The sequence below is a fragment of the Pagrus pagrus genome (assembly GCF_965226575.1).
Source record: "Pagrus pagrus genome assembly, chromosome: 17".
Taxonomy (NCBI): domain Eukaryota; kingdom Metazoa; phylum Chordata; class Actinopteri; order Spariformes; family Sparidae; genus Pagrus; species Pagrus pagrus.
Genome location: NC_140201.1, coordinates 18595946 through 18609460, shown reverse-complemented (window position 1 = coordinate 18609460; position 13515 = coordinate 18595946). Strand labels below are relative to the sequence as shown.

The window sequence follows — 13515 nt, the reverse complement described above, 5'->3', positions numbered from 1 at the left end:
GATTTCTGTAAGAAGATTATTTGAAGGACCTTCCGAGAAAATAGTATTCTGCACGCAGCGAGAAAGAGAGCGGTAATGTAATATAAATGGCCTCATCTAATAATAGACTCTATATGTATTCAGCAGAGTTGGAGATCAGCAGAGCTGTGTGGAAAAGAAGTCAATAATGACCCTGTGTGTTCGAAGTGACAACAAGAAAACTGATACAAACTTGTTTCTGCAAATAGGCAATCTCATCCCATTAGCATCCAATCATGGCGTCCAATCATGCGACGACACAACTAAGAGCAGAGCCGCCGCTTTAAACAGAGTGCTCTTCCAAAACAAACACAGAGCCATGATGGATGATTTGCACAAGGATGCTGTTAAATATACGCAGGGTTGTTTGCAACAGTAAAACGGGAGGAGGGTCTTTCATTAACAGACCGGCTGCAGTGAGCGTGAAACCATGACAACGCACCTCTTACTCTGAGAACAAATATCCAGTCTTAAAAAAAGAAACTGGTCTTTGGTCTCGTTCTTGTTACGCTCTCTATAATGTCAGCACTCAGTAGGAGATGCTGGTGGGGAGATTGTCAGATACGAAGATCAGAGAGTAACGTATCACACACAGAAAATGATGTTGGATTTACACAGAATTGCATTACATCTATCTCTTTTGAGTTTTAAGGATACCTAATGTGATCCTAAATTAACTCTAATGAGGCTTTTGTTGCATTATTTGACTATTGTGCATGTTTGCTGATAAGAAAAAATGTAGAAAAAATAAGTAATTTTGTATTGTGCATGCAGAAATTTGGGAATTTTGTGAGAAGCTGAATTAGATTTTCTGACTTTTTTGTCCGTACTGTGTGACTAAAAGTTCCAAAAACACTAAATGACTTGCATTTCCCAGAATGCAACTCACTGAGACTGTAGTCTCCGAGCTCGAGTTGAGATACAATGTCACTGTAATTGTTTTCTCCTTCCAGAGCCACAAAAGACATTATAAAACTATTTTCACTGAATGTCGAACAATCAGGAAATGCATTTCTTCGTCGAGACTTGTAGTGAAAATGCTTGAAACAGAGACATTTTAAATATCTGCAGCTTCAGAATGTATGCAATGTTGTTTGTTAGCTGTCTTTTATGCTCTGCCACTTTTTCGAGAACTCCATTTGAAATATGATGCAATTACTGCAATCGCCAGTTAAAGGTGGTGGAACCGAGATGATAGCTCACCTCATAAGATGAAATAATGAGAGTGAAAACGTTTAGACAATTACAGTAATGTATTACCAACACTACACTGCCCTGATGTGTTAAGCCTCTGCAATACTGCACTACAAACAAGGTAAAAACAAACTCGAAGAAATGATGCACAAATACTGTTTGACACAGGTCAGGTTTGTTCAGTGTGACCGGAGGAAAATACGCTTTGGATCAAAACATGTTCTCATTAAATAGTGGCGACTTGCAGCGCAGGTGTTTTTTTTCCCTTTCATTAGTTTGTTTTTGTATCCAGACGAGTCAGAGTGTCGTCCTGCATCATTACCGACAGCCAGAGATTAAAAGGATGGAGGAGCGAGAGAGAGAGAGAGAGTGAGGAAGATGGAGAGAGGATGGCGGAGAGTAAGAGACAGAAAGAGAGAGACAGAAAGATGAAGATGGACTAACATGGCGCTGCTGGCAGTCGCGCTGGACATAGCGGTGCTCGAGATCACGCCACACTTGGAGCATTTCAGGAGCAGTCGGCTACGCGCCTCCGCTGGGACACTTTAGGACATGTGAACACACACACGTACACACACACACACACACACACACACACACACACACAGATATACACATGTGGGGAGGAGGAAGGGGGGAGTGGGGGGATGTGGTGGAAACACATGTTCCAGTGATGGCAACAGGTGAGTGTGCAGGTGTCACAGTTGCAAAAGAAGAACCAAAGGAAAAGAAAAAAAAAAAAGAAGAAGTGGACACAACAAAGAGAGGGAGGGGAAAAGAAAAAAGGGGTGGGGGGGAGGGGGAGAAAAGAAAGAAAGGCAAATTAAAACCAGATCTCGAAAAAGTAGCAGCAATGAATAACAGTCAGAATACAAAGATTGATCCAGAGTAAGTAGAGAGAATGTGAGAGACGGACATTGTAATGTTACAGCAGAGTCATGTGGATTAACAGATCACAGTGACACAGACAGGAAATACAAAAACCATCTTAATGCACTGCAAGTGTAATGGAGGTGTGTGTGTGTGTGTGTGTTTGTGTGTGTTATTTTTGTGTCTGTGTGACCGTGCACAATGAAGCTTTATGGGGGTGTAAAGGAAGAAAAAGACTCCTTTGGTTGTTTACTTACAGTTGACTACTCATATGGAGAGAAACAGTGCGTGTGTGTGTGTGTGTATATATATATATATATATATATATATTGCAAGTGGAGAATGATGGGGCCATGCGCGGGCTATGCTACATTAGCGTCCCATCACAGCTCATTGCCTTAGCGCCAGCCACATCCCCACGGCTTCATAAGGAAATACATTATGCTAATGACAGCCTGTCCTGTTAGCAACACTACCGACCGCTGTGTGCAGGAGCGCTCCGATACGTGTGTGCTTTCGAAACACTTCTGAGAATCCGGGAGGAAATGTGCTTAAGTCTCGGAGAAGACTAAGAGCTTTGCCTGTAACAAAGAAGGGTACATCTGTTTGCGTGTGTGCGTGGGTGTGTTTGCACACATCAGCCGATTTAATCTCAGTTGCATCACCAAGTAACAAGAGCTAATCGCCCCCCCGGAGAGCCAATCTGTACCTGGGTTAACCCTTGCAGCGATACACAAATGATCAATTTCAATTCGCGCGGGAGGTAGACGTCTGAGGAAATGAAATGAGCGAGAGACAGAAGAGTGTAAGGGAGGGAGAGAGAGAAAACAATGGAATCAATAGGTATGGAAATGGAAAACATGGATTTGGCTGCGAGAGCTGAGGAAACCTCCACGCACAGGATTAGTAAAGATGATGATGAACAAGCGCCAATAACTGCGTTAACAGAAGTAATGATGTCGGCGGATGCATATGCATGCATGTCTGTTATGTTTGCATACTACATATCGTGTGTGCATGTTTGTCTGGGGGAAGAACAGATAGAAATCTAACAGGATTTCAATAGTGCATAAGATTTCCATCCACATAATCCCGGTGTTTACAATATGTAATTAGGATTCCATCTGCCATTGATTTTCACATCAGCCGTATCCATCTATGTCACATAAGACTGAGGTAACTAGATGGAAACTGTAACTGAAGTGCGGATAGATTTCACAGGGCGACATAACAGATGTCTTTGTCATTTCGTCGCTAAAATTGAATTGTAGTTTTTGATCGTTTTTACCGGAGGCACAGGTGCACAAGTAGGTGTGTGTTCAGAGACCCCTGAAAGCGGCTCGAGTTAGTTGCCGTGAACATGTTGTCTCCCCGAGTTTGTGTCTGACAGAGGGTAAAATGCATCTAATGCGGCAAATTTGTCATCGGTTTCCACCAAGAATGGAGTGGATGGATGAGTAAGCAGTGTGTGTTTTGCGGGAGTGTGTGTTAATGTATTTCTGTGTGAAGGGTTTAGGAAGTTTTCAACTTACCCCGCTCGCTGCTTTTTAGACTTGTCTGAGATGCCGTCTCGAGACATGAGCTTGTTAAACACGACGATTCCGATGAGCATATTCACCTGAGAGAGACGGAGAGGGGAGATTGATCAGGATTGTTACAGCAGATAGGTTGCCGGCAGGGATTCAATTCATGCGCTGTGTAACACTTTTTCTATATTTTAGTTTCTTAATGCTGCGGCTGATTGAGGATGACTCTTTAATTGTGCCAGAGACTCAAGACTGAAAGTGACAGTGATTCTGCTTCCAGGGCTCCCAGGCAGAGGAGTTTTCAGCTTATCTCAATCACATTTTACACAAAGTACACACAGATTTCCTAGCAGGCAGCTATTACTTGCAGCTTTTAAAAACGTTAAAAATGACACTGGAGGTAATGTGGAGGAGGAGGTGGAACATCATTTTGAAACGTTTTACACGACAGCATCCCGACTTTACACACATATCTGCGATGCCATGATCTTTGGTCGTGATTATCGTATGACAATAGAGGCTCATTTAAAATAAGACTTACATTGATACACATGTAACTTTATATGTCACCAATTGCTCTTAGATTTGAGGATCTAGAAGTATTTTTCCTCCTCAGATTCCTCTGATTGTTGCAGAATTGCCTCCGGCCACTGGCGGCGATTCTGAGCAAAGTGTCATGGAGAGAAACTGGGCCAACTTTAAAGGTGCTCTGTGAAGTTTGCTTTTATACGAACAAAGTCATGGTTACATTGTCACCAAATCCTACTGTGTGTATCCTTGAGTTCTAACAAACATGTTGAATATATTTCTTTGCTTATAAAACATTTGGAAACATTTTAGATGCACATCCATCGTCAGTCTTCGTCTTCACTGCTTCTGCTGGCACAATGCTGCTTGTCACCCGCTGTCGATGAGAGTTTGGATCCGGCAGCCGATTGTGCATCGCTTTGCTTCAAAAATGGGTTTAAAAGCCTACTAGTGGTCAAAAACTCTGCAAAGTAGTTTAAGTTGATGGAGTGCTGGACCTGAGTCAGGGCCATTAGTTGTACTTGTTGTTATAAACTCTTTTTTTTTTCTTAAATTCATTGATATGAAGGTCACCACACAGTTTTCCTTTTTCTATTTGTGGTCAGTGCCTTAAAAAAATAGGAAAAAAAAAAAAACACTGCTTGCTTTTTATCTTGGCTTCTCTTACTAATGAGGAGCCCATAGCTAAGCCTGCCAAACATCTGGCTATAGTGTCCCAGTGACACACACATGCACACACAGATCTGAGCCAAGGCTTTGCCACATGTAGACCTTCCACTCTGAATTCCTGCCCATATGGGAGATTTTCTATTCTGGCGACATGTTCCTTCTAATCCTGATTTCCGACATTCATCCGTGCTTTTTCTTCCACCCTCTGTGGGTTTCTCCGCAGAGCCTCTGTGTTGTTATTCATCTGTCCGCGTTCTGATGCCAGCGGAGAAGTGCAACAAATGACATTCATGCTCCAGTACATACCTATATTATCTACCTTATCACCTACACTGAATGTCTGCCTGGATCCCTTCCTTTATCTGTCACCGAGAGCTGCTTATTTTTAGGTAGAGGAATGTGATAGATTCAATACACGGATACTGAAAATCTCAAGGAAAGAGCTGAGTGGTTTGCGGAGTGAAAATCTGACTTTCATGGGGTCAGTTGAATTTCCCGATCTCGCAAAAGCCAGATATCTACTTGAAGCCTGTTCCTTTGCTCCATCTACTGTGCATTTGGCAGCTTTTGCAATTTACTTAAAAACTCTCCCTCTCTGATCTCCTTTTCCCCTCAATAGTGTGTTGCTGCTGACAGCTACCTAGGATGTGCCAGACTGTGAAAGCGCCATTGTCATGCCAGTCATGCCTGGCCCCAGCTCTGTGAGTCAGCATCATCCTGTTCTGCTATTTGCCCAAGGCCAGGTTCATTAATTAGAGAAGAGTCCTGTGGGAAGGTCTGTGTTTCTCTGCCCGACGTCCCACTCTCATTACAGCTGTTTGTTAGAGTGGGGCCTCGGCAACAACACCAGGGGGCCGGGGACCATTACATAGCAGCTGGGGTGTGGAGTCTACATCGACATTGTGGAGGCAGAAAGGGTGGAGAGCTGGAAACTGTCCAAGAAACACCAGGCAGACACTGACACACATCCTCTGAGGATAACTGTCCTTTGATTTCACATGATGGATCTGATCTTCGAGACCCCAAACGCCTAACCTCTCTTTCATCATAATGGATGAACTGTATCATTATACATTTATGGAGATGAAGCAACAACCTCACTGTTTCCTAAGTAAGTACTGGAAGCAACCACATTATCACAATAATGAATATTCAGCACTATATAACCCCGTGGTGACTCGCGTCCCAAACGGCAGATTGAAGAATCTGTCAAACTGCCACTCTATTGCCATAAATTGACTTCCAAAACATGCCTATCACTCTGCACACCTGTGACGCCGTCTGATCCATGCTTCCTTTCTGACACTTAATATACGGTAAGTGTGCGAGCGACAGGACGAGCGAATATCACAGACAAATGCAACAACAGCAGCCGCAGCCACAGCAATTACCAAACCAAAGCTAAGTCCCCCATCCAGACTTATTAAGCTTAGTGGTGGAAATATCCACCCAGGGATTCATTTAGGGGGAATAAACTAACTCTAGAAACAGCCACATACAGCAGCACAAAACAACAGATGATTAAAACACCACTGAGATGAAATCAATGCACTCAATTTGCAGAGATGCGATACGACAACCCGAAGCTGTATTTGTGCATAAAAAAGTCAGTTTTGTAGCAATTTGCAAACAGAAACAAAGGACGCATCATTATGACAGGGGTGCACACAGTTAGACACATTTATGTCTGAAAGGAAGCCTTTTCTAAAAAAAAGAGAAATTCAGTGACTCATACTTTGAAAGTAAACATAAGAGTGAGATTTTTGGCTGCCGGGCTTAAAATTCAGCCCAGGCATTTGTTTGCTCTTGTCAGCTGGAATATTTTTGAGTTTTTTTTTTTTTTTTCTGGCCTGACATTTTAAACTCAAGGATCAAAGTGCTCGTCTCATCGTTTTGTCGTGGACACCCCGGGTGTGAATGCTCATATGCGCATGAAGGGAGTGAAAGGAAGAGGGAAATCCTCAGAGATCAGCGGCAGCTGCTTTTAAAGCCCTTAGCTCGGAGGCTAACGTAGCAAAATATTTGTAGAATTACGCAATGTGACCGGTGAGGGAGGGAGCGAGGGGGAAACTTGTAAGGGGAGAGAGTGTGTCGGACGGACTCACCAATACAATGACAGCAGCGGGCCCGACGAAGGCATAAAGCAGACCGCCCTCCAAGGACAACCAGCAACTAGAGGGAAAGAAAAACAGTGTTTTCAGCTCAAAATCACAGAACACCGGGTGATGTAAAATACCACCTCATCACATTCAGGTCTCACATTTCACTCGCTGTGAGGGCCAAGCACTTATCCACACCAAGTACACAACCAATTAAGGATCACATTTACTTGCATTTCCTGAGTGAGGATGAAGCATAATTTCTGTGGGTGTTTAAGTGCCCGTTTCTGTAAATATGGCCCTCAGTGTTGAGGCAATTTATTGTGTACATTACCTAAAAAACATATCCTCAAACTGTAAATGGTCTTGTGAAATTTCATTTGGCGTGAAAGCTATTGAGCCTTAATGACATTAAATGTGTCCTCCGGTGATGTCATCAGCGCACACTCCAGCCCGTCTGTTGTCTTAATTGCAGCTCAATAAAAAGGAAGATGAGAAACACACGGCCTCAAAAGCTCACATGCACTCCTCCTATTAATGAGATGGTAATTAAAGTAAGAGGGAACACATTTGTAAATATATTTTAAAATGTGTTTTCATTGAATCAATTAAACCATTGACCGGGTAACGGAGCCCAACAGTAATTGTCCATAGTGCTGTTTAAATGTTCTGCTCCAGTGCAAACATAACAAGCTTTACACATCCCACACGGCTGTTGAAATGTCCTGATGTGATGTCGGACTCAATATAAATATTACACAAGCACTACATTTGATTGCCTACAAACCTGTTGCCGCTCATCTGGCAAGTGTAGACAAACATTTGCTCAAGATACTTTTTAAAAACGTGAGGAATCAAAAAATGTTGCTTTAAAGGGTCCTAAAAACCTATTTTCTCAATCAGCTCCTCACTTAATCCTTAAACTAAGTCCGACATAAATGATAAACATTTTCTGCTCAAGTTATAAAAGTTAATCTCACATGAGAGATGTAGGATTTTTTCTTTGTTGCTCATTTAGTCATGAATATTTAAAGTAGGAGAGAAACACTTTTTGAAACCTAGTTTTTAGGGGCTTTAATGTATTTTTGATAGAATGTTGACAACCCCTGTTAAAACTGGCATCAGCAACATTATCTTGTGCCCATTAAACGAGCAATTGAGATGCGTTGGTGGAATGTAACTGAGTATATTTACCCAAGCAATGTACTTGAGTATACATTCTATGTACTTCTACTTTAATATTTCTGTTTTAAGCAACTTTATACTTCTCCTTCGCTTATTTAGTTTTCATACTGTACTGTTGTTGTCCAGTGAAAACCATTTATCAAGTTATATAAGTTTGGCATCTTTGAATTTGAATGTTTCTGATAAATTAAAAGGAAAATTCCGCTACTTCTTAAAAACCCTCTTGGATTAGCTGGCAAAAATCATCACAAAGCTGAAAACAAGCTGGTTTTTTGGGGTTTTTTTCTTAAAGGAGCACTATATAGTTTTGGAGAAAAAATACTAATCAGAAGAGAAAGACTTTCAGTGATTGATTTTCATGCATAAATAAACCATCTTCATTTTTTGACAGAATAAAGTGAATACACAAACTGTTCATACTGGTTTACTTTGTAGCTAGAAAGGTGGCAGTGTCCGCCAAATACAGACAAACAGTGTTTTGTGGACCTTATTTTCCTCTGAGAACAGCTTGTTTACTCAGCTATGGAAAAAATAAATAATTCTGAGCTTGTAATATTACCTCAGGAATATTGTAAAATGTATGTTAAAATTCAGAGTTTGAATTTCTTCTCCAAAGCTACATAGTGCCCCTTCAAGTTCATGAAAAGTTGACTTAGTAGAGAAACATGGCTCTGACAAGACAGTGATGCCCCAAACACATGATGATCTTATAGAGTATGAAGCATGGCTGTAGATGAAACGACCCAACAGTATGTCACATATTTAAATAAGCTCCTCCATTAACATTTACAGCGGTAATGTGCAACATACACATTAAGCAGCACACGAAACATATAAAAACATCAGATATAACATGAAAACACTGACAGGGGACATTTCACTGCAGAGTGAGCGCTTGACTTCAAATGATTTAAGTAAATTCTGCTAAATTCAATGCAGAACTTTGGAGTATTTTCACAGTGTGTAATTTTATTTCAGTAAAGAACCTGAATGCTTCCTCCACCACTGCTAAGATGTGTTCTGCATTTCACCAAATGCATGCTGGGACAGGCTCCAGTCCCCCTGTGACACTGAATAGGGATGGGTATTTTTAGATTTTGGATGGATAGGTGGGTGTGTGGGAAACGGACTGTTTTGTTGATACAAATAATGTGAAAAATATATTCAGAGCTTATTCGGCTGTTTATAGCAGAGCCTCCACTGGATGAATCGATGAGCACCCCACTGGCAAGTTATAAAATAAAATTGTATAAAAATACACTTTTGTGAAATAGATGTAAGCTTAAAAACCTTCAGGGACAAAAGGGAAGATAGACTTTTTGAAAAGGTGAAGGGAAGGCTTGCTTTGAATGGTAAGCAGCGAGGGCTATAGATGGTGCTGTGCCTCAAGCCCCGTCCAAACACGAATCAGACGTAAAAAAAAAAAACAGATGATGATGTCCAAAGGGAGACATGATTAGTGCGAGGGAAGTGGTACTCACTAGCTGGCTGTGCCGTAACCTCTGGCTCTTGTGAAACCCACTGACACTGCTACAACTAGGGCTGGAAGACCTGCAGACAACCACAGAGAGAAAGATCAAAAGGGTGAGACATGGGATAAAAGGAAGTCTCAGTGGCGACGATGAAGCGTGTCGGCCCAGTAGGATCCTCCAGTGTGAACAACTCCATATGTCTCTTCCCATTTAAATGCAAAGCAGCTATGCAATATCATGTAACATGTGCATGTGTGATTGAAACGGACTGTAGTGCTCTGTAGGTAAACCCCAGTGTTCCCTGACACAAAGCCTAGCTTCAGGCATTAACACTGGGCTTAGATACCAGTTCACTGCAGACACTGAAGCTCTGATTTAGCATTTATGGACATTTTTTGTTGCACTGACACCCTCTGCGCATTACGTGATCCACCCATGCAGCACGCCTACACGTGTGGGTGTGGGTGACTAACACCACACAGTTTATAGAAATGTGAGGTATGGCACGGGGTGGTCAATAAGTCATGCATTAATTAGCTAAATCGACCAATTTGCGTGTGTCTGCGTTCGTGTGTGTGTAAGTGAGGAGGAAAGAGAGTGAGACCGAGTGTCGCAGAGCGCGTGCCAGAAAAAGAAGGAAATATGCTGGGCCCGTAATGAGCTTGGCGCTGAAATATTCATGTAATTAACAAAGCTGTGATTATGGCTGCAAATGAAAAGCAATTAGAAAAAGTCACATTAACATTAACAAATAAGATGGTGGGAAGCCAGGCCCGTCCACTATCCAGCACACTTTCAATTAGACAACAACAACATCAATCTGACATCTACCGATGTATGGTACAGTAAAGACGCACCTTTACATTAAGCATGCACACTCCGCTGCTAATCTAACACGGATCCAGTCACACCCCCAATCGCCTGTTTCCATGGCAACTGATTTCAATCACATCATTTGGGGAGAAAATTGCAAAAATGGACCCGAGAAGGATAAGCCGTTTGATCCCCTCCACTCTGCTCGACTGTTTTCATGCATTACATGTGCATTTGGAAGTGTGTCAGATAATTCTATACTGTCCAGCGCGTACCCGACACACACACACACACACACACACACACACACACACACACACACACACACACCCACACACACACACACACACCGAGTCGGTATCTCTCTCTATCTCTGTGACTATACTACAATCTTTACATTCTCCCTGCTCTGTATCAGGTAAGGGCATCAGTGACTTTGCAGATTAGACGGCTGGGATCAATACCAAGTGAAATGAACAGATGGGGTGTGTGTGTGTGTTCGAGTGTGTGTGTGTGTGTGTGGCGGGGGGTGTGACGGTGGTGGGGGCTGTGGCTGTAATTTCTAGGGCTATCTACAAGCATCTTGCCAGTGTTATGTTGATGTAATCATATGTTTTGATTATGCTCCAACATCCCTGGTGCCTGTTGCATCTGGTTCACATTGAGAGGACAGAATGACAGAGTGACATGGAGGGTGAATGCCGCACAGCTGAATGGCATATAGGAGTGATATCACTTTTACTCTGGATGTACACTGTGAAACCCTTTGTGAGTGTAATGAATGTATTTCAAGACCTTGAAGCAGCAAATAATAGCGCACCACAAAGAAAAACAGGGTACAAATGAGAAGGGAGCAAATGGTTATTAGGTGATTAGGCAGCCTACAATTTCAACACTACGACATAATAATCTGCTACATTCTCATGTGAAAAACGTCTGCTCTTCATCACCGATTCATGAAAATCCTCTGGCACAAAGAGACAGTTTATATTTTTCCAGTAACAGCCACAGCAGAAACGTGCATTAGCAGCTAAGCGTTATAGCGAATGCTGCTATGTTACTGAATTGTCTCTTTCAAAATGCAGTAAGTACAGAGATACAAGCCCTTAACACAATGTGCCGGCATAAATTATTTACTGACATATCATCTTTGGGAAATAACCTCAGCAATGCACCCTTCCAAGCACTGAACAGTAGATGATGCTTATGAAGGTTGTTGCCAGACAGAAATTAATGGAGTCATTGTGTGTGTGCACGCGCAGGAAGACAGTTATGTGGTGTGAATCTTTTCAATGGAACTACTATACTATGCCAGAAATGTGTCACTTTTTTATGATTGAAACAGGACTGAAACTACATAAAAAGAAAAATATGACTCCATTCAATAATGTGAAAGATGGAAAAAAAGGACCTATAAAGTAATTAGTGTTATTGTTAACTACTGTTATCATGATTTGGTAAAACAGTATCTTCCCCCATTCAAAATGATCCTTTCTTCAGGCGGTTAGTTAGCTGTTGTGCTGATGAGCAGCATATTGTGTTTCAGTAATGTGATGTCTCTGCTAGCATTGTTGGCTAACACTGAAGATAACAAGTAACGAAGGGAAAGTTACTTCATGGACTAAATGCATCCACAGTCCCACTCAACATTAGCCAAGAAGCAGCAACCAAACAGCTGGAATTAATTAAAAAAATACGAAAATGACAACATTTGAAAAAAGGTTATTATTTATGTGTGCTTTGGATGTAATGCTGAGAATACTTTCAGTTAGCATCTTCTTCTGTCAGCTGTCTAAATCCTCTCCTAGATGTAAGCTAAAATAAAATTGTGTTAATGTGTCATATGTTTTGGCTGCTCATCTCAAGCTAATCTGCTCTGACGTGTTTACATGCACTTTAGTAATACGATAATGGAAAAAACGGGTTTACATGATTCAGTCAACTAGTTGGATTTCTTTCCAAGTACATGATGTAAAACTGTTTTCTTTTCTTTTCTTTTCTTTTCTTCTTCTTTCTTCTTTCTTTTTCCTTATGTGGGATTTGTTAGGTTTGCAAAACCTGCAAAATAATGCTCTCCTTCTTCGCGTTATGCATGTGAGCAGGAAACTTCGGTTTCTTTTACGGTTTTACACACGTGCAGATGTAAAAGAACACGGCAGCCCTGTCTGTGGTTATGTGTGAGGTTACGGGCGCTCACCCCAGCCGAGGCACAGAAAACGCTTGCGAATGAGTCGAGACCTCATTTTGCCAATGACGGCCAGGTAGGACTGCCACGCCTCCGTCAGCACCCAGCAGAAGGACGCCAAGAAGAAGAAATGCAGGAAGGCAGCAGTCACAGTGCAGAGGCCCTACAGAGAGAAGAAAAACACAGAGACGGAGAGAGATAAAACCGTTGGAGACCATTCACAAAGAGGTTGTTTTGTGAGGTGTCATAATGAATCTTCTCTTGGGACTATGCAGCAGAGGATAATGAAACCTCTGCAAAATAAAGAGTCTGATAAAGCACATGGAGTTTAGAAAAGTAAGAGCTCAACCTGGTTTTGATGTGTTTCTCATGTTGATCGATACTGACCATCGCACACTGCAGTCTTGCTTAGTACACAGAGTGCTTTGTGCCAAAGATGTCTGTCTGCCACTTTCAGATCTCCACTGCGTGAGCCTTGTCTACGATTGAGCTACTCTGAGCTTTCTTCTTACAGTTTTGTTTCTAGGCATCATAAAAGGCCTGGTCAAGACCACTATTGCTGGGATCATAAATGTATCGACTGGGTTTACTTTGGAAATCCAGGTGCAGTGTGTGTCTCTATGTTTATCTGTGCACAGGGGCTCACCTTGCTAAGCGTTTGAGATTGTCCCACCAAAATCAATAAATTGGAAGCCAAGATGGAGAGGCAAAAATTCACCAAGATGATGGATCGCTCCGAGCGGATATACCTGCAGAGCAGAGGGAGAGAGAGAGAGAGAGTGACAAACTTGTGAGATAAATATAAATGACAGATTGATAGACTGAACAGCATCTTTTTGGACGTTGCAGAATCATTAGCCTGATTTTGCCATCTGTCATGAGTGTTACCAAAATCTAATCACCACCCCCTGCTGTACTTGAACCATTTGTTCCTTATCAGGTTTCGGTGTAGTTTT

The 13515-nt window shown here is 41.9% G+C and overlaps 1 protein-coding gene across 16 annotated transcripts in view; it reads right to left on the bottom strand.

Moving 5' to 3' along the window:
* adgrb2 (adhesion G protein-coupled receptor B2) overlaps positions 1 to 13515 on the bottom strand; it is a 222335-nt gene that overhangs the window by 34585 nt on the left and 174235 nt on the right. For 13 of the 16 annotated variants that reach the window (XM_084379370.1, XM_084379369.1, XM_084379373.1 and 10 more), the window contains exons 18-23: positions 13206 to 13308; positions 12572 to 12722; positions 9571 to 9640; positions 6911 to 6977; positions 3615 to 3700; positions 1657 to 1755 (exon numbers count right to left, since the gene is read on the bottom strand). In XM_084379370.1, the coding sequence (XP_084235496.1) occupies positions 1657 to 1755; positions 3615 to 3700; positions 6911 to 6977; positions 9571 to 9640; positions 12572 to 12722; positions 13206 to 13308 (576 nt within the window). The remainder of the gene's footprint in view (positions 1 to 1656; positions 1756 to 3614; positions 3701 to 6910; positions 6978 to 9570; positions 9641 to 12571; positions 12723 to 13205; positions 13309 to 13515) is intronic. The other 3 variants (XM_084379371.1, XM_084379364.1, XM_084379365.1) reach the window with 1 other exon arrangement.